We start from the raw sequence: 25,387 nt of genomic DNA on the forward strand, positions 1-25,387 counted from the left end.
GGAAAGAGAGCGGAATTTGGGGCCTGAGGCTGCCGCCTAGGGTAGTCCAAGCGAGTTGGCTCGAAGCCACTTCAACGTATTGTGACCCCAAGGAGTTCGGCAAATATGACTCCGTTTCCTTATCTACAAAATGCGCAGTCTTGTAAGGCCAAAGGAAATAGTATACAGACAGCACTCGATAAATATCACTTCCGTCACTCTCCCTTCGGATTGGCCGAGCCCCTCCTCCAGGCTCCGGGAACTCACGGACGGTAGCGTAATGATGTCAGAGCACACAAAGACGTCTCCGTCCCCATCACCGTTTCCAAGGAAACGCGGACTCCGCGTTCCACTCTCCGTAGCGGCCCCCTTGACGTCAAGGTCCGGATGGGGGGGCGGGGCGAGTGCTACCGCCAGGGGCGGGGCAGCGCGGGCCTGCCGGCCCCGCTGTACACCTGCGCTTCGGCGGGCCGCCTGGGGCACCGTCCCCGGCCCGCCAGGCCCCGCCATGGCCAGGCCACAGAGGACCCCGGCGCGCAGTCCCGACAGCATCGTGGAGGTGAAGAGCAAAGTAAGGGCCCCTTCGGTCCCTGCTCCAGCTTCAGCCCTAGGTGCTTCCAATTCCCTTCTCCCCTTCCTGGCTCCTTGGTCCCACCACCTTTTTTCTCTCCTCCATCCTCCACGTCTCATCCTCCGACTTTTCTTTTCGCTGTCCCCCACCCATCTTCCTCCCTTTCACTGCTGGCCTCTAGAGTCCCTCTCTGGCCTGACTTACCTGGAGGGCGGGGAGAAGACCTTGGACAGCGTCTCTTGTACTGGAGCTGAGGTCTGGACGCAAGATTGCAGCTGTTGCGACATCCCTCTTTCCCACCCCTGCCACCCTCGGACCTGTAGTGAGAGAGAACGCGGGCTCCGTCCTGATCCCTCCTCTCCCCTCACTCCTTGCCTCCAGTTTGACGCTGAGTTCCGACGCTTCGCACTGCCCCGTGCTTCGGTGAGCGGCTTCCAAGAGTTCTCGAGGTTACTGCGTGTGGTGCACCAGATCCCGGGCCTGGACGTGCTGCTTGGCTATACGGATGCTCACGGAGACCTACTGCCCCTTACCAACGACGACAGCCTGCACCGGGCCCTGGCCAGCGGGCCCCCGCCGCTGCGCCTGCTAGTGCAGAAGCGGGGTGAGGAAAATGGGCTACAGTGGGCAGCCTCTGTGGGATAGGGTGACAGGGCAGGTCTACAGGGGTTAATTCATGCCCAGGGTGCTCAGGCTTCACTCTCTGCAGTCTCTGCCCTTGGCCTGACCTCCAAGTGGTAGAAGATAGCTACAGTGACCCCTTCTTCAGGCCTGGGCCTGATGGAAAAGGGCCCAAATGAGAGAACAGGGTCTCTGATCTCAGCACCCCCCTCTCCTGCAGCAGAAGCTGACTCCAGCGGCCTGGCCTTTGCCTCCAACTCTCTGCAGCGGCGCAAGAAAGGGCTCCTACTTAGGCCAGTGGCACCCCTGCGTACCCGGCCACCCCTGCTAATCAGCCTGCCCCAAGATTTCCGCCAGGTTTCTTCAGTCATAGATGTGGACCTACTGCCTGAGACCCACCGACGGGTGCGACTGCACAAGCATGGTTCCGACCGTCCCCTGGGTTTCTACATCCGAGATGGCATGAGCATGCGTGTAGCTCCCCAGGGCTTGGAACGGGTCCCAGGCATCTTCATCTCCCGCCTGGTACGAGGGGGCCTGGCTGAAAGTACAGGGCTGCTGGCAGTCAGTGATGAGATCCTCGAAGTCAATGGCATTGAGGTGGCTGGGAAGACCTTGGACCAAGTGACAGACATGATGGTCGCCAACAGCCACAACCTCATTGTCACTGTCAAGCCAGCCAATCAGCGCAATAATGTGGTGCGGGGGGCATCTGGGCGTCTAACAGGGCCTCCCCCTGCTGAGCCCGATAGCGATGATGACAGTAGTGATCTGGTCATTGAGAACTGCCAGCCTCCCTGTTCCAATGGCCTGTCTCAGAGGCCTCCATTCTGGGACCTGCACCCAGGCCACCTACTTCCCAGTGTCCGCAGCTCTCTGCCCTCCCTGGATGATCAGGAGCAGGCCAGCTCTGGATGGGGGAGTAGCATGCAAGGAGATGGTAGTGGCTTCAGCCTCTGACACACAACAAAACAGCCCCTTGCCACTCCAGGCTGCTGGGACATGGCAGAGACTTCCTCATTGGGGGTTTTAGCTTGCTCACAGGGCCATATCAATCTGAGGAACATTAAAGGTTTTCTACAAATGCAGTTATGGTCCTTCTGTGTGCCAGCCCCAGCCTCCTCCCTGATCTTACAATCTTGCCTTCTGTCCTGGACATGAGGCAGGAATGATAAGGGAAGCAGAGAGACCTTCCTCTAGTCAAGCAACAGGAAGACCACCAGGCTTGGCATTTCTTGGGTAAGAAAAGCTCTTATGGAAACAAACTCCACTGTGTACAAAAGGTTTAATTTTGACAAAGGGGTTAAGAGACTGGGATGGCCCTTCTGCAGCTGCCAGTGGCTAGGAAGAGTGCTCTGGGGATATCGCTCCCCTCACTGTTCCTGTCTTCAGACTCTCTATAATGGGGCCTGACCTTATCCTTTGCAACTATGCAGTGATCCTTAGGGAGGACACCCCTCACTATCCCTTTAAAAGGGCTCAAGCATCCATCTTCACAAAGACCTTGGGGCGAGAGAAGATCTTGATGGCCTCCTCTACTTGCACCAGCTTCCGGTCCAGCTCAGCACGGTGGCCCCGGGCCCTCAGTGAGTCTGCCCCAGCAGGCAGCAGCACCAGTTCACGCAGCAGCTGGCTCTGGCCTACAGGGGGCCCAGGAACAGTTAGTGCTGGGCAGGGGTGCATGGTCCCCAGTGGGTTCCCCATCCAGCCCTGCTTGTCCACATACTCACTCTGGAGCAGATTGCTCAGTGTCTCCAGCCGCTGGTTCTCAGGCATGCGAGTGTGGCCAGGAGGCATGGCAGGATCTGGCTGGCTATGTTGGCGGGCCTCAGCCTCCCGCTGCCACAGATCCCTGCGCTCCAATAAGCTGTGGATGCACAGGCTCAGGGTTGATGATCTCAGGGCAGATATCAGCTCCCACCTGCCACAGGCACCCCTTACCCTGGGTTTTGGGCAGTGGGACCTACTAATGAGGCACGTGGCCCTTCTGTGTGGCATTGTAGTGCTCCTGAGCTTGCCGTTGCTGCTCCAGCACCTGTGCCAGGATCTGAAGTGAACGGGAATGCCGCCGGGGGGCCCTCTTGGCAGTGCGGGCATTGTGGCCAATGAAATCCACACCCAGGACTGGCCCCTGCAGAACATGACAAGCATGATAAAGAGATGGCACTATGTTGTACCCTGAACCCCCAAGGATCCCTGCCCCACCTCCCAGCCCCTACATATTCTCTCACCTTGGCATTGGGGCCTGGTTGGGTTAGCTGGGGACTGGAGACACGGGGTGGTGGGAGCCCAGGGCCACAGCGGGAGTGTGCCCGCAGGAAGTGGGCAGGCTCTGTCCCAGAGGTAGGGCCAGGCTCCTGAAGGGCAGGGCATAGAAGAGGAATCACTCAGGCCGAGGTCAAGATCTGAAGACCTAGACTCTATCTCTAGCCTTGTAGGCCTCCTGTCTCTTGAAGGAGCACTTCTCCTCATCAGCATTTAAACATGTGTCTCACGTCCTTAAGAAAACAACAAACCATCCCTCCTCCTCAGTCCTGGCTCTAGCTACCACTCTCCTTTTCTCTCCTTCCTAGTCAAGCTTCTTGGCTCTGTCCCCACCAAGGTAATTAACAGCTGGCATCCAAGCCCTTGAATGCAAGGTCACTTTCCAGGTCTCATTGTCCTCAGCCTGATCCTCAGTAACTCCTGGGTTTCATTCCTGAGATCCAGACCTGACTCTCCATCTGTTTCCTGGACATACTTCCACTCCCTGGGAGACCCATAAGTGCTTCAGCTTCAACACATCCACATATGACCTTATTGTTTTTCCTTTCAATCCCGCTCCTCCTCCTGAGACCCAGGATAGAGAAATGATGCCACTATCTACCAAAGACAGAATCCCACCACCATATCCTTGGCCATGCTCTTCCCACTGCCTTTAGAAATGTTGAAAAAAAAAAAGTTGAAAAGTGGGTTATGTTGCCCTTTATGATGTGAGTCCTGCTGACTTCTTAGCTTAACCTTGTGCTCTTCTGTCTTCATAGTAAACTGTATACAGCATCTCCACTGCTCATGCTCCCTGTGGTCTTAGCACTTCTATCTGTAAAAGTTTCATCTCTGTAGAATGTTGTCTTCCATTCTCTTCTTGCCTGATTCTTACTTGCTCCTCAGGATCACCCAGCCATCACTTCTGAGAATCCCCAGACCCACCCTGCAGCAGAAACAGCTATCTCCTGTTACCCTTAGTCCCCTGAGATCTTCCTTCTTCTCCATAACTCAGATTAGGGTATAACTGCCTCTTAGCCAACAAGATGGACAATACTTCTGCAGGTACCTGCAGCTGGGCCTTGACCCGGGACTCCACTTTGTCATACTTTGGCGAGTGCCACAGAGCCTTCAGGGGTCTGGACCGGCCCTGTTCCCGGCTGTGCTCCTGCTCGCGGAAGCGCCTCTGGATCTCCTTGATACGCCTCAGGTTCTCCTTCTCATGATCTTTAGGGTCTTTCCCTGGGGAAAAGATGTTGCCAGGCTCTGCCCTACATACAGCCCATGAAATCCAATTCATACCAGTTCACACACAGGCCCAAACCCTGACTCCTACAGAAGGATCTCCCTGACCTCTTCATCTAAGTTAGACCCTATACAGCTACTCCACCTCATCACTCTGTTTCCTTCCTGACGTGGTAATTATCTTCTATCCCTGTTAATTTGCTACATTTTTATTGTGAAGTATACCATTAGTTGTCTTGTACATAATATTCATCTCTTCACTTGTTTATTGTCTCCCACCTTGACTTGATGATGGCCCATGCTTGTCTTCAACCTTGTTTTCCTAGCACCTGTCTGGCCTGGCACCGACAGAGGTTTCATTGATGCATGAATTCATAAAGCTGAGCTAGGGTTTCCTGGGGACTACTTGCAAAGAAGTAGTGCATTTTACCCTCCTATAGTTGTAGAAACGGACACTCGGAGAGGCATAGCCTGATCCCAGGTCAGGGCAAGAGGAGCAGCAGCTTTTGATCTCAGCTTTTGACCTCAGATTTGCCTTGCTGCTCCTTCTGCCCAGAACTTACTCTTGGGAGAGGCCCCTGGGCCTAAGGAGATACCCCCAAGTTGCAGCAGCATGACCCCCATGCCGCGCCGGCCACGCTCCAAGATCTTTTCAGCTCCAGGACGGATGCGGGGACCACGAGGTGGTGTGGCGTCCAGGTCCGGGTCCGAGGTCAGCAGGTCTAGCTTCAGCGCATTTCCCTCAAGACGTCCTTGTGCTGAGGGGATGGACAGGGTGGAGTGCGGGGTTCAGTGGTGGAGCGGACCCGAGCTTCGCTCAGGCCTCACTCAGCCGCGGCACCCACCAACTCACCCGAGGCCGGCCGCCGGTAGTAGTCAGGGCAGAGCGTAGGGTCTGGGGGGATGGGCCCCGAGATGCGGGACGGGCCTTCGCACATGCCGCCGTCGTCGCCCTGCAACCGTGCACCGAAGTCTGCCGCGCTGAGCATCTCGGGTCCCGGACCTCCTTCCTCAGCCCCATGCCTCCTCCCCGAACCCGGACCTTGACCCCGGCGGTGCCCTCCATTCCGGGTCCCAAACCTGCACTAGGTACCTCCGCTCCTAGCCCACTTCCCTGTCCCGTTCACGGCCCCTCCCCCTCAACACCCAGGCAGGGGGCTCACCAGAGCAGGTTTTGGCCGCCTGCTGCCGCCACCTGACGAGTTTGCTGTTGCCAGGCAACAATGGTTTCCGCCTCTGAGGTCGGGGCCAATGCTCCCTGGCGCAAAGTCTTCTGGGGCTTGTAGTTTCAGCTGAGGGTGCGGCGAGCGGTCGCCAGTCGCCCTGTCCACTGCAACCCTTGCTTCCGGGCCAGTTTTCCCGGTCAGCGAAGGGTCCACCTGTCCAGTCCCTTGAGGCCCGTCTCACTCCTCCCCGCCCCAGCATCCTTTGAGAATGCGCTGACCCCGCGCAGCCATGGCCTCAGCAGGGGCTGAGAGGCGACCAGGGCCCCAAGAAGGGTCGGCCGAGGGGCCCGCACAGCTCGTGGAGGCGACCAGTGGCTGCTCTCAGAGCTCCGAGATGACCGTCAGGCCGTCTAGCCTTCAAACTCTTGGCCGCGGCGCTCTAGCAGGCCAAAGTGTGCGTCGACCCAGTAACTGCCAGGACAAGCTCCACAGGCGGGCAGGGGCATGGGCTGGTGCTCTTCATCCGCATTTGGTATTTCATGTCGGGTGTCTAATGACTGATACCTGTATCCTTTGCCCGGCTATGGTGACCAGTTACCTATATGTCACCTCTAGTGTCCAGTGATGGGAAATCAGTGCCTGGTGCCAGCCCATGAGGCCTGTGGGATCCAGGGTGAAGACAAGTGTCCAGTAGGACTAGTCGCAGAGACAGAGCTCCAGGAGGAACGACTCAAGCTGGAGGAAGAAAGGCTCAAGCCAGAGGTGGAGGCAGTGGAGGAGAGAAGCTCCAGGCCTGTGGCCTCCATTGTGAGGTCCAGTCATGGTCCAAAGAGGAAGCCAGTCAAGTGAGGGGGCTTTCAGAGGGAAGGAGCTGCAGGGCTGGGGGTAGGGGAGGGCTCACACCCAAGATTCCTAAATCCAGCACTCCTGTAGGGTGTATTCGAATCCCTTGCCACCACCATCACTTCTCACTCCTTCTGTCCCTAAAGAGCCCTGGTAGGAAGCATCCAGAGAGAGTCTCAGGCCTTGTAAGGGACTGAGCTCACATGAGCTTTCAGTCCCTGACCAGCCTGGCGCCTCACTGACCAGGAAAGGGACAAGAACCTGGGCCCAGGGTGGTAGGCATGCAGGGATATTCCCTGGGCTCAGAACACAGGAGCCAAGGCTGGTGGCTCCTTCCTCAAGCCTCCTGTCCCACAGCCTCCCAGGACCTAGCCACCAAGCTCATCCTAGGGCTGAAGCTGAGCTGCAACAGGGGCTGCTGCTGCAGAAGGAGGACCTGGAGAGTAGTCAGAGTGAGCCCTCACCGTCTGCCAAACAGCACAAAAAAGCCAAGAAGCGCAAGAGTCTGGGGGCCCCAGTGATCCCAGCTGTGGTCAGCACAGTGTCTACACCCTCAGAGACCTTGGGGCTAGAGCGTGAGTGGTAGTCCCTGGACCATCCCTTTTTTTTCTGCCTGCTGGACCCCTGACATGGCACGGCTTGGCACTCTAGCTCCTACTCTGCCTTGGGTCTTTGCAGGAAAGGCCCAGCGCCTACGGCCCCTGTACCAGTATATCAACTATTGCAACCCTGAGCTGAACCAGGCAGGGGAGGAGAACAGGGAGGCTGAGGCCGAGGTGGAACCTGAGTGGGAGCTGACTCTGGTCCCTGAAGAGGCAGGTGTGGAGCAACTGTCGAATTTGTTGCCTGTGGCAGGTGAGCTGGGTTCAGGCCTCACTTTGCCCAGCCCCAATATGTTTGTGCCCTCCACCCATGCTATGGTTCCACAGGGAGAAGAGGCTGGAGAGGAGCCTAGGGGTTTGTCCAGCTTGGGGATCAGTGGGTGCCTCAAGGCTGAGGTGGATAAGTCAACTCAGGTAGACATTGACAAGATGTTAAGTGTCTGTGCTGCCCCACTGGTACCCCCACTCTCTCCTCAGTACAAGTGACTGTCACACCCCACCAGTGTCTCCCCTCCTCCCAAACCTGAACCAGAGCAGGAGTCTATGGGCTTAGGCCCTCAGGTGGAGGGAATTTGGCTCCAGTCCCCACTTAGGACCTAGGACTTGCTGAAAATAAACATTTTTCCTTTTCTCAGACTTTGACTCCCCAAATAAGTTGTCTGAAGAGGGAGAGGCTGGGAAGAAGAGTGGAGGATTCTCCAGTGCAGGGTTTAAAGCTGGTTATTTGGCTTGCCCAGAAACTTGACAAAAATATAAATTCCTGGGCATTACCTCAGATCTAACTGAATCAATCTGCAGGGGTGGAGCCTGGTTCCGTGCATTTAGAAGCTCCACAGATGAACCTGAAGTTCAGACAAGATAACAGTGGGGACGGAGAGGGAGTTGATGAGGAATTTGGGACAGAGAAAGGAACACTCTCAGGTCATGGGATGCAGGTGCTTGGCCTTGCTCCCTGTGTTTCAGGAAGAGGTCTGCATTTATCTAACTTCAAGGGGATCAACACTTGGGATCCCCACCTCTGAGGTGGCAGAGTTCATTTGCCTGCCCCATGGGCAACCTTGGGATGCATTCCACTTATTGTTAGACCACAGCTGGACCAAAATTTGCTCCTAGAGTGGCCCATGGTGACAGAGGCATTGGTGCCTTTTTCCTGGCAGGCAGGGGGTGGTGGTGGAGGTGGATGGTTTCCCTGGAGCCCTGTGGCCAAGCCACCAGATGAATGCTGCTTCTCACCCTCAGGGGTTTCTGGGAAGGGGTGGCCAGTGCTGGCCATTTTGGAAAACTTCATATCCTGCTGACTCCTGGATCTCTTACATAACCCTCAGATACCTCAAACACAGAGAATTTCAAATTAAATGAATAATTTCTCCTCCCTCCAACCTGCTTTTCCTCTTGTATCTCATCTGCACAATTTTTCAAGCCAAAATCCTGGGTGTCACCCCAGACCCCACTCTGTTCTTTGCTTGTTGACTCCTGCAAGCTAAATGGGCATCAAAGCCGGTGATCCTGCTACACACAAACCCAAACCCCTGACAGTGTTGCTGCCCCTCTAACCCCAGCACCTTATAACTTCTCAGTGGTTTCCTGTCATTCCCTGAGCAGTCACACCTTTTCTTACCTTCACTCTCTGCGTGTGGGGCTTCCCCTGCCTAAAATGCCTTTTTCCCTTCACCCCTTCACCTGGCTAGTGTACACAAACCCTGGAAAACTCGGGGTACCTTGCTTCCTGCTGAGCCAGGTGACACTGGGTTGCCCTGCGTTGTAGCATCCACATACTACTGCCCTTGTGGGTCATAACTGTCTTCAGGACTAGACTGTGAACTCCCCAAGGGCCTGTGTCATTGCATCACATCCACCTAGCAGAGGACCCCAATAAAAGGTATCAAGATAAGATCAGGTGGAGGATGTGGTTCCATAGTGTAGTGGTTAGCATGTCTACTTTACACGCAGAAAGTCCTGGGTTCGCACCCCAGTGGAGCCACAGTCCATGGTCTACGGCCATGCCACCCTGAACAAGCCCGTTGTCTGATCTTGGAAGCTAAGCAGGGTCAGGCCTGGCTAATACTTGGATGGGAGACCACGTAGGAAGACCAGGTGCTGTAGGCATAAATAATAATAATAATAATAATAAAATAATAATAAAAGGACATCAGGTGGGCAGCCAAGGAAGCTATATGACAGGTAAGGATCTGAAAAACTGTGGCCATCCAAAGTCCACAGCCCCAGAGACATATGTGGGACCCTTGGAATATTGGCCTGACAAGGTCATTGGAAGGGAGAAAATGGGTATCACCCCAGGCTGCTCCCTTCATTAGGTGTTGCTTGGATGCTCACTGGCCCCATGACAAGGGCACAGGGCAAGCCTGGGGGTCAGGGCATTTATTCTTTCTGCCCACACTTTTACCTGGTAATTTGACCACTTCAGGAAATGCTATTCACAGGGATCATGCACACTGAATATTGTCCATAAGGATTAGCATGGATTCTCCAGGATTTTTCAGAGGTAGAGGGCCCTTCAAGATAACTGAGCTTGGCCTCCCTCACTTGATGGGTGAGGCCTAGAAAGGAGTGGCCTTGCATGAGGCCACACCCTGGGCCCCAGAGAGGCCCTGCTCTTTCCTGAGCCCTGCAGATTTGTGGACCTGGGAGCTTTCTGGCTAAGGCCTGACTCAAGAAGGCTGAGCATCAGCTTTCTCTGTGTGATCTCTAGGATTGGAGGTGTGGACCAGGACAGAAACGATATGAAGCTCTGTCCTATCTTCCAATAGATGACATAGAAAATATTCAGTAACCATAGAAGAACCAGTCTACATTTCCTGAGGCCTATTACCTGACAGACTTGTCTAAGCAGAGTGGCTAACAGTAGCCAGAGAAAGGGACAAGTTACCACTATTGCTTCTAGAAGCTTACTCTAAGGGGGAAATGCTGAAGCAGCATGATGCAAGGAAACACGTGCCACAGAAAAGCCGAGGACCAAGACTGTGGGACCGCAGGTGGTGGGGGTGACTGTCACTAGGCCTAGGGAAGCAGTTGAGTGGCCTTTTAGGCAGAAGATACGCCAGGGATGAAGCCTTGCTAGTGTGGAAGATGGCAGCTCCATGCAGAAGGGCCACCTGGCTGAAGCAGAGGCATGGCCATCAGGAGACCAGGCTGGGTGAGTCTCAGAGTGATGAGGAGCGGTGTAGGCAAGGAGGGATCTTGGCCTGATATTTTAGAGAGGTTGCTTGGGCAGCACTGTGAAAGAGAGAATGAAAAAGGGAGAGACACTGGGGACAGGAAAGTGAGAAGACTGCCGCTATTGCCTGGGTATGAGGCCTAGATTTGGAGGGGGTTGGAAAATAACCAACAGGTATTTTGGAAGTTCTCTTCTGGTTGCTGTAACAGAGAGGAAAAGTTAACTACATTGTCACTGACTTGGAAAAACGTACTTTTTGACCCAAAGAAGATCCCGAGATTTGGAAAGAGCATCCTACGAAGTGATGCTTTCCTCCAGGAGGGGGCGCTGCAGGACAAGACTGGAACCAGTTACAGTCACCTCTGGGATCCAAAACTCTGCTGGCTTCCTTGGCCACAGGCATCTGGGCCCCTTCAAGGTCCATCACCTCCCTGGGACCAACCCAAGAGATATATGATGGTAAAGATGTCTGAGATATGGCCATAGTCCTGGACTCTAGGGAATGCCAGCAGGAGACCTGGGGTGCTCATAAAATTAGCTCTGCACTAAGCCCACTGCAGTCTGCCCCAAGACTTCTGTGAATCCGTCTTTGTAAAAAAGGGGTTTGCTGCAGAGCCCTATAAAACCTAAGTAGTGCCACTGCGGGTCAGCAAAATGGCCCTTTCTTCAGTAGGAGCAGAGTCAGGCAGAATGGATGCATGTACTTTCTCAATCCCCAAATGCAGGAGGGACCTCAACATCCTAGTAACACACAGAGGGGACTGACCTGGAGCTGAACTGATGGTTCCCAGGAGGATGTGGGCAGCCTCTCCTTCAACTCTACCAGTGCCCTGCCTGGTGAGGCTCTCTCTGCAGTTCACGTCCTAGTTCAGGCCAGGCTAAGATTTCTGCTGTAGAGAGGAGGCAGTAACCTAGATGGGGATCTGAGAGAGGAGTGGCAATGCCTGGGCACTTGGAATCTCAGGAGACACACGTGTTGGGGAAAGAGTAGTTCAGGGTCAGGCTCTATAGTCAGATGACTCTGACCAGGGTAGGGTCCTGACTGTCACTTACAACTTACGTGAGGTTAGTAACTTTGCTCTTCTCTGCCTCAGTTTTTTGATCTGAGTAATGGGAATATTATTAATACCTTATAGAGTGGTTTGACTATTAAATAATACCCATGAAATGTCTACCCCAGGGGGCCCAGCATGCAAAAAGGACTCTCCAACACTAGCCATTGTTATATTATCTCGCAAGGAAAAGTGTAAAATCAGGACAATACAGGAAAACAGGCCTAGTGACTTTCTAATAAGGGGTGCCAAGAGGACTACCTGAGGCTTTTTCTGGCAAGGAGCCCAGGGCAAGACAGAGAGGGAAGGTTAGAGAAGGGAAAAGAGTTTGGTCCAGACTTAATCTTGGCAGGCTGGCAGAGAAAACAAAGGGGTACATGTGTTCTTTCCCATCACCCCACTCCACCTCTGACTGACATGGCTAAAAGGCAGTCACGGTGTAGAACAGTTAATAAGTGTATGGCTGGTGACTGGCTGGCCGGGCCAGGCACTGTTTCAGCCATATCCACTCCAAGGGGCAGTGTGTGGCGCCTTCCTCCTCAAGTTCGTCTCATTCGGCCTCCCTGGGACCACTCCTCACTTCCCCTCTCCCAAGGGCTCTCCTGGAGCCAGGTTCATCGTTTCAAGAACAGAACCCCCTCCTGACCTCCAGCCCAAGGAGGCCCCAAATTCTCCCACCATCTCCCTCAAACAGCATGCCTAATTGGCCCCCGTCTGTTAGTCTTGAATCCTTTTCTTTGGAGGGCTCCTGGCATTCGGTGATAAGGGAATAAATATGCTGGGAGTAGAGGGCGGGTAGTGTGGCAGGAGCCCGTGTGGCGCACTAGACAGTGATAGATCTGGAGAAGAACTGCTGTGGCGCCACAAGGAAAGAGGAAAATATCAACAATCGACAGCAAAAACAAGCCTTTCATTATTAAAGAAACCTAACCTACAAAACAGCCAACAACCACATGCCATAGTGTCAGACTTTCTGATTTATTTATTAACATTTATCAGATATTCCAGGGCTCTCTCTTGTCTCCTCTCTGCAAATCAGGGGTCCTTGGCCTTCGGTTAACAGCTCCTGAGAGCTCACCCAATGAAGGACCCCTCCTACCTGCCAGGGAAGAGGCAGCCTGGAGGCTCAAAGGTCACACAGGGGGTGGGCAGGTGTGGATCCCTGAGGGATGACTTTGCTGTCCTCACCATTCCTGAGATGTCAGAAGCCCAGGAAGGGCATGGAAACAAGGCTTCTAGTCATTTCTCCTCAGGCCTGAGGAATCAGCAAAGCTGGCTCCCTGCTGTGCTTTCTTATCCAGTTAGAACCACCAATAGGCTGAAGAAGCTCCTACCTCAAGCTCTTGTTGGCCCTGCTCACCAGCATTATAAAGACCTAGTGGCAGCTCCGCCGCACACACGTTGTGTTAGCCCTCTCAGCTATGGCAATAAGACCTTCACTGCCCTGCGAGTCTGAGGAGTAACAGTGCTGGAGGGGGCGTTTTCTTGGGGCCACTTTGGGCTTCACCTGGACCCTACCTGAGTTGACCTGTTAAAAATACCATCTGTGCTAGTGCTAAGCCCTCCCATCACGGCTCCTGGTCCCTCCCTGGCCCCTTTGCCTATGGCAGAGAGCCCAAGTGCAGGCTCACAGGTTATTTCGCTGGAGCGCCTCACACAAGTTCTGGTTGGTATCGGGTTCCTCTGTCAGCAGCTCCACAGCCTCCCATTCCCCAGATCGGCTCGACCTTTTTATGGCGTCCACCACACTCTGCATGTATAGCCCATCCTCGAATGAGGCAGCCATGGAGACTGGGGTGTGGTCCCATGTGCGGCGATCTCCCTGCCCTTGGAAGGACTGGCGCAGGGCCTGCACCATGTAGACCATGCCCTTCAGGTAGAGCAGTGGGACATCCTGGGGTCCCTGCTCGGGCAGCCCCGCGCCCACAGCCAGCGAGTCCCTCAATAGCAGCTCCTCTTGTGTGGCAGTGTTCTTCTGCCCATAGAGGTCAGCTCCCCGGGCAACAAGGCGTCCCGCAGAGCCCACCACCATGACCTCATGCACAAAGGTGCCTGGCATATTGAAGTTGAGTGTTACTGTGCTGCACACACCCCCGCTCATGAGCATCTGGAAGAAACAGAAGTCATCGCTGGTGACATGCCGGATGCCACGGATGGCCGCATTCTGCCTCACAAAGGTCTTGAGGAGCCCATGGACCTTCTCGGCTCTCCGGCCAGTCAGATGGGTCAGCAGGTCCACAATGTAGGTGCCCATGGTGTGCAGGCCCCCACCACCCATGAGCTCATCGCAGATCCAGCCATAATTAGGGCTGAGTAGGCTGCCTGAGTAGATACGAGCATCGCAGATCATCACTGCGCCCACATAGTGCTCAGCGATCAGCTGTTTCATGCGCACAAAGGCAGGCAGGAAGCGCAGCACGTTCCCCACCAGGCTCATCAGCTGCGGATAGTAGCGCGAGGCTGTCACCATCCGGAAGGCATCCACTGAAGTTGCTGCCTTCTCACAAACCACATTCTTCCCAATACCTGCGAATAAACAGAATAGCAAAGTTCCAAGGGGTTTACGCTGGGGGAAAAACTATTTCTCAAAGGCAGATGGACTCAGGAAAGCCTTCTATGAGACCAGATGGTGGCCTGGGACAAAAGGAAAGGTGACTTGACTTGGATGAAAATGGTATCCAGTGACTGAGACTAGAGAAAAAGTTATGGGCTGGAGAAAGAGGAGTAAGTTCTTAAGGGAAAATGAAAGTAGAGGCAAAAAGGCACAAACCAGGATAGGAAGTACTGGTGGTGGGATGGTAATGTGTCAACTTGGCTAGGCTATGGTGCCGACCAAATACCAGTCTAGACATTGTGGGAAGGCATTTTTTAGATGTGACTGACATTGAAACCAGTAGATTTTGAGTAGAGCACATTATCCTCCATGCTGTGGGTGGACCTCACCCAATCAGTTGAAGGACTTAAGAAAAAAGACTGAGGTTCCCTAAAGAGGAAGAAATTCTGCCTTCAGATGGCCTTCAGACTCAAGTCTCCAACATCAACTCTTGCTGAGATTTCCATACTGTTGTCCTGCTCTGCAGATTTCAGATTTGTCATCTCCTACAATTGCATGAGCCAATGCCTTAAAATAAATATTTCCCTCTTTCTCTCCATGCATCCTATTGGTTCTGTTTCTCTGGAGAACACTGCCTAACACAAGTGAGCTGGGGAGGTGACATGCTTCTTGGACATGCCTATGCATTTATGCCTTTATGCATTTATTAGACCACCACCAGCTCGGGGTAAGAGAATCTATATTCTAGAGGATGGGCTTTGCACTCTCAGGTGTTACTGCAGAAAAAGGGCTCTAAGATTATCTAAAGATTGTCCTCTGGATAATCTACCCAATAAGTTAGGGTAATTTACCCAATAAGTTAGGGTAGTCAAAAGGCCAGAAAATGCTTGCCTCCAGGAGGAGGTGAAAGGGAGTGAAAACATCCTTTCTGCCCTGGCACCCGTTCTGAGTGCACTGCAGTGGGAATGTACTCAGAGAAAAACAAAGCTAGACAAAACCCAAAGAGAGAGTGCTCAAGGACTGAGCAGCTTCCTTCCATATGAGGAAAGAGAAAAGATCAACATTTCTCCATGTTTTAAGATGGAAGTTCGTGAAGGTATGAGCAGCCATAAGACACCAATACCTGAGGTGTCTTGGTATGTGAGCTTGGGATGGTTCAAGGTTAATACTCTTCAATAAAAAAAGCCCAAGAAGTGGTATGGATTAGACATATACACAGGTGAAGGCAAGATGGGGAAGAGTGAAGACATCCAGTTATTCCATTACTTATTCTACAGACACTGCCCAAGGTGGGCAACCCAAATTCCACTATTCCAATTCCTCCAGGAAGTCTTGGGCTTCTTGAGGGAACAAGCTCAAGGTCTGGTGGGAACACATAGCAATTCTCCCTTGCAGATGGCAAGATCAGGGAAGGCTTGACAGGGGAGCAACACTGGGGTTATCTTAAAGGGAACAGATGTTCTAAGGAGTATAAGGCATCCGTCTTTACCTCTAGGAAGACTTCAGTTGCTTTAAAAGACATGTTTATTTAAGTTTATCTAGCTTTCCTGCTGAGAAAGGAGAGATTACAGAAGCTGAAAACTGCTTTTTGTCTCCAGGGACCAGGGAAAGCATGGATGCTGAGTGCTTATTAGCTCAGATCTTCTGTGGGGTGAACAACTTTCAAGCTGTAAGCCTCTCTCCAGCTCATACTCTCCATACTACTTAGGAGTGGAGTGCCGTGAAGCATCAGAAACCCAGAGAAGTTGCCCCAGTAACTGCTTCTTTGTTTCCTAGTAGCATACCACAGCTCTGGGACCACGACACCTATCTAGAGATGTGGGACTAGAAAAATGATTTCAAACAGTGGGGTAGAGAAGCAGTGCAGGAAAAGCAACACTTTTGTGTTTCAGAAAATCTAGGGATTCCCCACTTTTTTTTTTTTTAACAAAAAAGATTCTGCTACTAGAAAAATAAGTTTGAAAGCATTAAGTTTGAAAGCACCAGACTGAGTCTCTTGCTCACAGCCTCCTTTCCATTCCTTCCTGGGTTGCAGGCCCATGTTGGCTCCCTGGGTCACACCAGCAGACGGGGCTTGCATGGGAATAAAGATTGTTTGTGAATGCTTTCATTCATCCTGTGTGCCAGGCCCTGTGCCAAGTGCTAAGGATTCAACATCAGGCATGATCGCTACCTTCAGACAACTATAACTTGCATTTAGTGAGAGAGATATAACCATTAGTCAAATTACCGTATAAATTCATGTAGAACTGTACCTGTGATAAATGCAGTGAAGATGATATAAATAGTAACATGAGAGCACATAGCAGAGACCTGACCTGGACTAGGGGTCAGGGAAAGCACCTCAAGGGACTGATGTTCTTGGGATTAAATTATCTGGGTCAGGCTGCTTGAGGAGTGATCTCTTGTTATCTCAAGAGCCCATGGGGAAATGGCTGGCAAACTCAGTGTTTTTCTAATGAAGCACAAAAGTGCCAAGAACTGGGCACAGAAAGTTACCTTTCAGTGACAGATTTAAGAAAACATTCAGCTGTATCAAGGATGTTAGGGCACTTTGCATATTATATTTTTCTGAACCACTTCTGAGCTGAGAAATAAAATATATTAGGGTCCTTCCTGCTCCTTTAAGGAATTCAGGATGAGACTTGAAGTGGACGAAAAAAAAAAAGGTTAAAGAAAAGCAGAAAATAAGTTGCCACAGAAAGAGTTGTGATATAAAAAACACACTTCTGGAGGTCAAGTTCAAGAATTAATTTTAGGAAAAACTAATAAAAATGAAGGCAAAAAAACAATCTTTATAGCCTTGGCAGTGAGGTAAAAATATAATGATCTAACAAGCTGAAGAAAATGCAATTTTGCTTACAGCATGAAGACTCAGAGAACTATAAGGTTCCTAGGCCTCAGTTTCTGTAACTGAAAATAAAGATGCTGGATTAGATCAGTGACTCTCCATCCTTAGTGTGCATCAGAATCACCTGGAAGGCTTGTTCAAACACAGATTGTTAGACCTCACCCTGAGATTTAGAAGGTCTGGGACGGGGCTTGAAAATCTAGATCTCTAACAAGTTCCCAGGTGATGCTAATGCTATTGGTTCAGGGATCACACCGAGAACCACTGGATCAGACACTCCATGGCCCCTACAGGCCTGACATGTCTCTGATTTTATGTCTGTGAATTCCAGAAAATACTGTACTATGATTGGTATGAAAAGTTTTAAGAGAAGCACAGTCTACGCCACATATGTCCTTATAGCTGCAAATCTGTATCAGTGCTGTGTGCCTCACATAATTGCTTCTCAGTCTCCATGACTTACCTTTTATAATGCTTAGCATAGCACAATGCCAGAAGATTCCTTAACTCAACAGAGGCTTTAAATGACTGATAAACTTTCAAGGGTTCAAAATCTGGAAGAGCTGATCTAAAATTAGAGTACTTCAATAGCTATAGTGCTAAGTAATTTTTTTTTCCAGCTCTAAAAAGGCTGAGAATCTAAATTATATCCTTAATGAAAAACAAGGGACAGAGCCCCCAAAACAGAAGAAGAAAAGAAACAGAGACCTATGTGGGAAAAACATAGAAAAATATACTCTCATATATATATAAAGAAGTTCATACATGGGAATACAGTTAGGTGGAATGGCAGTGAGGATCTTTAGGGATACTGACTCCGAGAACTTTTAAATACCCCTATTTCACTCCCATTTCACAGGGGCCGACAAAGGTTGAGAGGGACATAAATAGGACCAGAAGTGGTATCTGATGTCAAGGTCAGTTTGGTGCTCTGCATACAGCAGTTCATAAACTCACACCTAGTCCTTTGGGAAAACTGGAGGAGTTCTCCTGGTCACTTTTATATGTGCTAAAGACAAGTCAGAATTCTCACTTAAAAAAAAAAAAAAAAAAGTGAAAGCACATAAGGAGTGAATTTCATGGTCACAACAGTCTCGGTGACTCCTTTGGGACCTGAGTGGGCAAGTACCTAAGGGCAGGTCTAGCTGACATGGGCTCTCCCAGGCTCACCAACTCCTGGGATCATGTACCATAAAGGACTCTCATTCACACCCTCCTCTTCCTGACAATACAGATGTGGAGGGAAGGCTGATGGCCCTGCCTCACCAAGGGCTGGGACACATGAACCTAGAAGCCTCTGGTCATCCCTCTCCATACTAAAAAGCCCAAAGTCCAGCGTCTCCCCATAACAGGAGCCTGAAAACAGCAAGCTTGTGGCCCAAAGGGCCCTGGAATTTCTTTTTTTCTTTCTACACAGCCTGGAAATGGTGTTTGTGAGGACTCTAAAATTCAAGAGGGCTGAAACTTTGCCTCTGAACATACCTGGTTTCACCAACCTCCATTTAGGCCACAAGAGATGCCAAAAAGTCAGTGACCACAGTAGCTGGATTCCCCTCGAACCAGCCCTCTGTTAAAGTGTTGGCTTAGGTCTACTTCTAAACTCAATCTAGGAGCCATTACCTGTCTTCTTGAGAATCTGGAGTCAGTAAAAAGCTCCAATGTCACATATCCTCAGAGAGAGCTCTTTAGAAAAGACAAACCGCCTATAACTTTTGGCTAAAACATGTCCCAAATCAACAACCAAACAGACTCATGTTCTTGCTCACTTCAATGAACATTTATCCTCTCAAACTCATTGGGCAGGAGGTCACAGACGCCTTCCTATCCTCAGAACAAAGAAGAAACAAAGAGCAGAGCCATGGACCCTCCACCATGGTAGTGGCCAGGAGAAGTGGCGGTTAGCCTCATGGTATACCAGCTTCTGGACCCAGAGACCTCTGCATCAGAGACATACTTGGTTCCTATGAACTTACATAAAAGAACTATTCTGTCAATTATAGGCTACCTGAATTGTTAGTTACATTTTTTTCCTCATTTATCTTGTAATGTTTATTATTTCTAGGCTCTTCAATAGGACTGTGAAATATGAAGGCTGGGAGAGCTCCAATCCAACACTATGCTGAATGCCTTGAACGCCATTGGGAAAATGCCTGGCACACAGGCATTAAAAAAAATTTTTGGATGAATGTTTACTCGTTTGTTTTCCTACTGAATTAGAACCTGGTTTAAATAAGAAAAAGAGAATTTTTCTGCCATTGACAGAAAAAGAAGCCTAACAGGAACCACAGGAAAACAGCTCAGCAAGCTACGCCCAGCCAAAAGGCAGGCGGTTGCTGAGCCAACTGCTTCCCAAGGGAACAGAGATGTGAGCAGGCTGTCCTGTGGATCCTGTCAGGAAAGCCCAGTGCTGCCAGAGAGCCTTCCTGCCCTCTGGCATACAAGATCGCAAAGTCTGGCAGGAAGGGTGTGTGCTCAAACTAGTCAAGGCCTGACAAAACACGGGAAGTGGCAGCCTTCTACACACCCTGCTCTCTTTTCTGTGCTGATGCATGACACAGAAATGGAAGAACAAATGTATCAATCACAGAGGCAAACATTTTACTTGCCTGAAATATAATAATCTCTAGCCACTGTGACAGGCCAACTCTTAAGACATTTGCTTAATTTTTGTTTGGGGATTTACTTATGGGAGGTGGGGAAGGTTGCGTCTTCCCCAGTCACTGGAGCATTTCCTCCCACAACTGTAAGGCTCCCCAACATGCTCTCCCCCAAGACTACCCCAGGAGTGAGTGCTGTCCCAGAGTAGTAGGACCTGCAGACTCAAGCCCAAGAAGGACCACCCGGAGGGGACATAACCTGCCCTTGCTATGGCCTGACCATCCATACCTAGAGCCTTCACAGATATTTGCCGGGTGAGTGGAGGGGGAATATTGATGCACACCAGATCCACATCTTGATGCAGCAGGACGTCATCGGTCCGGCTGGTGTAGAAGTTGATGTTCATCTCCTCCGCAAGTTGTTTCGCCTCCTCCTCAGTCTTCCCCCAAAGGGCCTCCACTGTGAACCCTTCTGCCCTCAGCAGTGGGACCAGAACCCGGGCGGAGCTGCCAGTCCCAAACACGCCCACTCCTGGGAGCATCTTCATGCTGGCTTCTCTGTTCACCAACTCATCTCCTCACAAGAGCCTCCAGCATGAATACGACCATCTCACAGTCCTGGTCAAACATGGCTCCTGGAACAGCAAGCAGTACACTGGCTATTAGTGAAGGGCACACTCAGTTGAGGCTACTCTCTGGCTTATTTGGAAACAACAAGTCTCAGCCACAAAAGCACAAATGAAATAAATACTGCTCTGAAATGAAAAGCTGCAGAAGCTTGTCCCATGGAGACCTAAGGATATTAGCATATCCTTAAGGATAGTTTTCCTCCTCTCTTGGAAGGAGGAAAAATGAAAAATGAGTAAAGCTGGGTTCACATCCCTGTTATGTTAATTTTCTGTGTGACTCTGGTCAACCCATTCAACCTTCAGGGCCTTAATTGTAAAAGTTCACAATTCCATGATATATTACAGAAAGAAAAAGAAGAGTGGGAAACAAAAACCAGTAAAAGATGAAAGAGAACTACCTAAGTACTATGCAGATTATAATTTAAAAGTTTATGATAGTAAGCATAGGAAAGTGTTCACTAGAAAACAACAAATTACCAAAAAAAATTTTCAACTACGAATTGGCAACAACAAAAAACAGCAGTGATGTTTAAAATGATATATATATATATTTTTTGTACGAAGATAATCATGCCAACATTGACTATGGTAGTCAAAAACTGGGAAACAATCTAGGTGTTCAATAAAAGTAATGGGTTTGATAAATAACACTACAGAGCCGCTGAAAATCATGAGGTAGAAGGCCTTCGATGACCTGAAAGACATCACCATATATTAATTAAAAAGCGGAAGACAAAACAATGTGAAGTATGACATCAATTTTGTTTTTTTTAAATAAAGCATAAAAGATATATATTTATGAGAATATACAAAGATATCTATATCTACAGACATTCCACACATAACAATAGAAGGGACTAGAATATACCTGAATTTCATGATTACTTGGGGTAAAGGGATTATGGATGATTTTTTTTTAACTCTGCCAAATTTTCTACAATGAATATGGCTTATTTTTCCTTCTGCTAACAAGAGTTATAAAATGAAATAAAGAAAAAAGCTAAACAAAAGTCCGCTTGGAAACCAAGATAAGATTTAAGTGTGCTCAAGGTATTAGGTTTCCCTATACGGCACCCTCCTCTCAGCTAAACCAGTGGTTCCCACTCTGGCTGTGTAGTAGGGTCATTGGTAACCCCAGACCTCGCTGAATCAACCTGTGCAGATGAGCCTATGTCACCATTATTTGTGTGTGTGTGTGTGTGTGTGTGTGTGTATGGTAAAATACACATAAAACTTACCATCTTAACCCAGAAGTGGAATTGCTGGATCATATAGTAATTGTTTTTAATTTTTTGAGGAATGGCCATACTGTTTTCCACAGGGGCTGTACCATTTTAAATAATAATTTTGTCAGTACTTTACAGTCCCTTAGTTTACCAATTATCTTTTAAAAATCTGACTACTTCTGATCTTGGTCATTGCAAATCTAATTTTTAAAAAGTCTTATCCAAACATATGATTTTGCTGTTCTACTTTATCCACATAATACTGCTTCATTTGCATCACAGATCAGAGTCAATCTATTTGTCAGTTTAATGGAAACATGGCATTCATTTTATAAATGCATCATAATTAACTATTTCATTCCCCAACTGTGAGCACTAGGGATATACATACCTCTTTTCTCCCCATCTATATGACAGTCTCCCACCTTTCTGGTCATTTCTGAGTGCCATGCCACTTTTGGGCTCCCCTGTTCCTGCCCCCAGCACCTTCTTGCTGAAGTTCTTGAGGTTGGTCAGAGGCATCCTCTTTTCTTCTTGCTCCATGTGCTCTCTTTACTACTCCTGTCCAAGGCTTTAATTAGTATACCAGTGACTTCCAAATCTGTGGCACAAGCCCAGCTTTCTCTCCAGAGCTTCATACCAATATACTCTACTCCTGAATATATACTGATGTTCCACAAGCTCCACAAAACCCACATGACCAAATCTGAACAGAAGCTGTAAAGTGAGACGGCGAGAGCACACGAAGTGAAGCCATCAGAGATATCTGGGTTCAAATCTTGGCTTGACCACTGAGCTAAATATATAAACTTTTTCATGAATAGAACAGGTCTATTGCTATATAGCTCCCAGGGTCTTTTGACAATTAAATGAGGTCTAGTTTTAAGTTCTTAGCAAAGCATCTGGTATATAGCCAGCATTTAATAAATATCATAAACCTTCCTACCAACATTTTCTTCCTATATTTTGTCTCATGGAATGTCTCCATCATCAACTCCGTTCCTCAACCCAGAAAGCATCCCCAACTTCTCTATTCCCATATCTGTCCAGGTAAACTCAATGTCAAGTCTTGTTGATCCTACCTCTTTATTCTCTTAAATCCACCCTTTCTTTGTCATCCCTTCTGCCACTGTGCTAGTCTAGCCCCCAGCACTACTCACCTGGATGACTGCAACAACCTTCTACTTGTTCTCTCTGGCTTCCATCATTTCCTTCTTTCATCCATTCCTCATATTGCAAAGAGATCTTTCTAAAATGCAAATGGGATCACATCACTCCCCTCCTTTTCAAGTCCTTCAGAAACTTCTCATTGGACTCAGTATGAAGCCCAGATTCTTTGTATGACTTCAAAGCTCTGCATGATCCAGAAATCTTGACAGGTATACCTTTGTGCAGAGTTGCTTCTGAGGGTTATCTCCAAGAGAGATGAGTTTCAAAACACATACTTAGATAACCCAATAAGAAGGCTGCTCTGTGAAATTACTAGCTATAAACCAGTTAAGAGTTGGGAGGACAATTATTCAAAACGACAACAATGGCTTCAGAATAACTGATGATTACTGTGTTATTATTTTCTTTCTGGGAGAATTAAATACGTAGTGAACAGCTGTTTATTGAGACCTTTTTAGATCATATTAACGCCATATCTCACAAAAAAACTGTACATGAATGTCCACAGCAGAATTATTCATAATAGCCAAAAAGTGGAAACCACCCAAATGTCAATCAACTACTGAATAGATAAACAAAATGTGGTATATCCATACAATGTAGTATTATTCAGCTACATAGAGTAATGGAAAAACTGATAAAAGCTACAACATGGATGAACCATGAAAATATTATGCTAAGTGAAAGCCAGTCACAGAAGGCCATATATTGTATGATTCATTTACATAAAATGTTCCCAACAACAACAACAACAAGTTCAGAATAGGCAAATCCATGGAGACAGTAAATTAGTGTCAGGGGATAGGAGAAAGGAGAAATTAGGAGGTACAGAGGTCCAAGTTTATTCTTCTGCGTGTGGATACTCACTTGTTCCAGCACCATTTGTCGAAGAAACTATTCTTTCTCCCAGAATGACCTTGACACCTTTGTTGAAAATCAATTTACCATAAGTATATGAGTTTATTTACAGACTCTCAACTTTATTCCATCGATCTATATGTCTGTCCTTATGCCAGTATCACTCTGCCATGATTACTTTAGCTTTAAATTAAGTTCTGAAATCAGTAAGTGTGACTCTTCCAACTTCATTCTTTTTCAGTATTGTTTTGGCTATTCTGGGTTCCTTGTATCTTTCTATAAATTTTAGAATCAGTTTGTCAATCTGGGATTTTGATACAGATTGCTTTGAGTCTGTAGATCGGTTTGGGGAACATGTTATCTTAACAATATTAAGTTTTCTGATCCATGTACACAGGACATCTTTCCATTTACTTAGGTTTTTGATTTCTTTCAACTAAGTAGCTTTCAGAGTATAAGTTACACACAATTTTGTATTCAAAGTATTTTATTTTCTTTGATGCTATTTTAAATGGAAAATTTGTTCTTAATTTCATTTTCAGATCCAACATCTCTTTTGCTTCTAATGTAGATACAAGTGTACTATGCAAAGTACATGTCTATGTTAAGGGTTGGTTTGCCAGTATAGCCCAGTACAGCATTTTCTATTGCTAGATCCTACGTGAAGGACACCTGTGCCTTTCTGAGCCACTGAAATAAGCATGACTTGGGCTGCCTCTAACTCCAGACCCCTGTCAGCTTCCTGCCTCCTTCAGTCTTTACTCTCTGGGGCTGTGGAGCTTGGCTTGCCCCCTGCACTCTACCAATGGGTTTTATCATAACCATCTTTCTTTCTAATGATGATGAATAATGTCTGTGGCCTCTCATCCACCCCCTCTTTCCTCTTTGCTGATAATTCTCTTGCCCTTAAGGGTTCTCTTCTAATTAGAAAACAGATCAGTCACATAGTATCTTAAAAAATTTTCAAGTCCTGGACTCCTTTCAGCTATTTTGGTTATTTTCTGCATTTACAGGTTCTTTTTGGTTACTTACAAGTCATGGATATCCTGGCGGCTTAAGAGTCAAATTTGTTATGCTAGATAAGTAAGATTCTGCTTAAATTTTGTGGGTCATTAATTACCAAGAGCTACAAGGACCAGGGGAGTGAGACAGCCACCATAAGCAAGGATGTCCATGTCCTCCTATATTCATGCCCAAAGAGCACTTCCTCCTCTCTAGTACCTCATTCCTTGCATGCTCTAGTTATACTTGGGTGTATATTTGCATCGCGAGTGGCTTAAAACAAAAAAATGGGTTAGAAGAAATTTTAATAACCTCTTTTTTACTGACATTGACTCAAAGGGCAGTTTCATTAACACCCACAAAGGGGCATCAGCTAGCCTCTGAGGATGCCAGATGGCATCAAGCTAGGCACGCTTGATGACTGGGTATTTCCTGCTCAAGCAGGCAGGGCTGGTTTTCCTCATTTATTTCAGTGACTGCCCTTTCTCACCTCTAACTTTTCTCTACTGCTTGCCTCTAATATTCTTGTACACACCTTTCACGTGTCTCCCAAGATCTCCGTAAACCCAGGCCTAGTTCATATGACTTCCAATCAATACATGGTGGTCAAGATGAAGGGTGGAAAGTGCCTTGACAGGACTGGCTATACACACTTTTACAAGGCTACAGGTTATGGGAAAGGTAGCATAGAGGTTAGAGGCATAGAATCTACAGCCGACCTTGCCTGGGCTCAAATCCTGGCTGTACCATTTCCCAGCTAGATAACATCAGGTAAGTTTCTTAATCATTCTGTCTCTGTTTCCTCCTCTGTAAAATAGGGATAATTGCATCTACCTCACAGGGCAGTTAAAAACTAAATGAGTAATATTTGTAAAGCATTTATAATGGGGCCTGGGCCATAGTAAATCACTACACAGATTTTTTTTAAAGATATTTATGACTTACATCTCTCATCTTCAAAACCTGTAAAGAATATGAAGATATTATTCTGAGCTAATGTGC

General features: G+C 48.6%; 4 protein-coding genes and 1 pseudogene across 16 annotated transcripts in view; 3 read left to right on the forward strand and 2 right to left on the reverse strand.

Moving 5' to 3' along the window:
* The first annotated feature begins 97 nt into the window (after positions 1-97).
* PARD6A (par-6 family cell polarity regulator alpha) lies at positions 98-2,259 on the forward strand. Of its 4 annotated transcripts, none has more exons than XM_039851991.1 (3): positions 98-550; positions 932-1,154; positions 1,392-2,259. In XM_039851991.1, exons 1-3 carry the CDS (start codon positions 131-133, stop codon positions 2,129-2,131), a joined length of 1,383 nt encoding a protein of 460 aa, XP_039707925.1. In that variant the 5' UTR covers positions 98-130; the 3' UTR covers positions 2,132-2,259. The 4 variants fall into 4 exon arrangements, with proteins under 4 accessions (XP_039707925.1, XP_039707926.1, XP_039707923.1 ...); XM_039851992.1 differs by having other exon boundaries at positions 1,395-2,259; XM_039851989.1 differs by having other exon boundaries at positions 98-1,154.
* A 178-nt stretch (positions 2,260-2,437) lies between these two features.
* Positions 2,438-5,984, reverse strand: ENKD1 (enkurin domain containing 1). The gene is made up of 8 exons (XM_039852010.1): positions 5,824-5,984; positions 5,514-5,613; positions 5,224-5,418; positions 4,485-4,657; positions 3,403-3,528; positions 3,139-3,302; positions 2,902-3,038; positions 2,438-2,811 (listed from the first exon to the last, which is right to left on the reverse strand). The coding sequence occupies exons 2-8, from the start codon at positions 5,596-5,598 to the stop codon at positions 2,651-2,653; spliced, it is 1,041 nt and encodes a 346-aa protein (XP_039707944.1). The 5' UTR covers positions 5,599-5,613; positions 5,824-5,984; the 3' UTR covers positions 2,438-2,650.
* CUNH16orf86 (chromosome unknown C16orf86 homolog) lies at positions 5,973-9,042 on the forward strand. The gene is made up of 4 exons (XM_039852012.1): positions 5,973-6,226; positions 6,442-6,671; positions 7,027-7,244; positions 7,348-9,042. The coding sequence occupies exons 1-4, from the start codon at positions 6,116-6,118 to the stop codon at positions 7,755-7,757; spliced, it is 969 nt and encodes a 322-aa protein (XP_039707946.1). The 5' UTR covers positions 5,973-6,115; the 3' UTR covers positions 7,758-9,042.
* A 219-nt stretch (positions 9,043-9,261) lies between these two features.
* LOC120593975 (uncharacterized) lies at positions 9,262-9,377 on the forward strand (annotated as a pseudogene).
* Positions 9,378-12,455: 3,078 nt separating this feature from the next.
* Positions 12,456-25,387, reverse strand: part of GFOD2 (Gfo/Idh/MocA-like oxidoreductase domain containing 2) — a 32,533-nt gene continuing 19,601 nt past the window's right edge. The window contains exons 2-5 of one of the 10 annotated variants that reach the window (XM_039852006.1): positions 22,516-22,600; positions 21,747-21,910; positions 19,790-20,135; positions 12,456-14,024 (exon numbers count right to left, since the gene is read on the reverse strand). In XM_039852006.1, the coding sequence (XP_039707940.1) occupies positions 13,126-14,024; positions 19,790-20,048 (1,158 nt within the window). In that variant the 5' untranslated portion in view covers positions 20,049-20,135; positions 21,747-21,910; positions 22,516-22,600 and the 3' untranslated portion in view covers positions 12,456-13,125. Of the gene's footprint in view, positions 14,025-19,789; positions 20,136-21,746; positions 21,927-22,515; positions 22,605-25,387 lie in introns of those variants that run through there. The other 9 variants (XM_039852004.1, XM_039852005.1, XM_039852003.1 and 6 more) reach the window with 9 other exon arrangements.

Source organism: Pteropus medius, unplaced genomic scaffold (genome assembly GCF_902729225.1).
Source record: "Pteropus medius unplaced genomic scaffold, Ma_sr-lr_union100, whole genome shotgun sequence".
Lineage (NCBI taxonomy): Eukaryota > Metazoa > Chordata > Mammalia > Chiroptera > Pteropodidae > Pteropus > Pteropus medius.

Bases quoted from the DNA above. Each gene is read 5' to 3' on its own strand.
- PARD6A (XM_039851989.1), top strand. From the start codon at position 131: ATGCGCAGTCTTGTAAGGCCAAAGGAAATAGTATACAGACAGCACTCG. The intron at 1,155-1,391 runs GTGAGGAAAATG...CCTCTCCTGCAG, and splicing joins CCTGCTAGTGCAGAAGCGGG to CAGAAGCTGACTCCAGCGGC.
- ENKD1 (XM_039852010.1), bottom strand. From the start codon at position 5,598: ATGTGCGAAGGCCCGTCCCGCATCTCGGGGCCCATCCCCCCAGACCCT. The intron at 5,419-5,513 runs GTGAGTTGGTGG...CCATCCCCTCAG, and splicing joins CTACCGGCGGCCGGCCTCGG to CACAAGGACGTCTTGAGGGA. The intron at 2,812-2,901 runs GTGAGTATGTGG...GGCCCCCTGTAG, and splicing joins ACTGAGCAATCTGCTCCAGA to GCCAGAGCCAGCTGCTGCGT.
- CUNH16orf86 (XM_039852012.1), top strand. From the start codon at position 6,116: ATGGCCTCAGCAGGGGCTGAGAGGCGACCAGGGCCCCAAGAAGGGTCG. The intron at 6,672-7,026 runs GTGAGGGGGCTT...CCTGTCCCACAG, and splicing joins CCAAAGAGGAAGCCAGTCAA to CCTCCCAGGACCTAGCCACC. The intron at 7,245-7,347 runs GTGAGTGGTAGT...GGGTCTTTGCAG, and splicing joins AGAGACCTTGGGGCTAGAGC to GAAAGGCCCAGCGCCTACGG.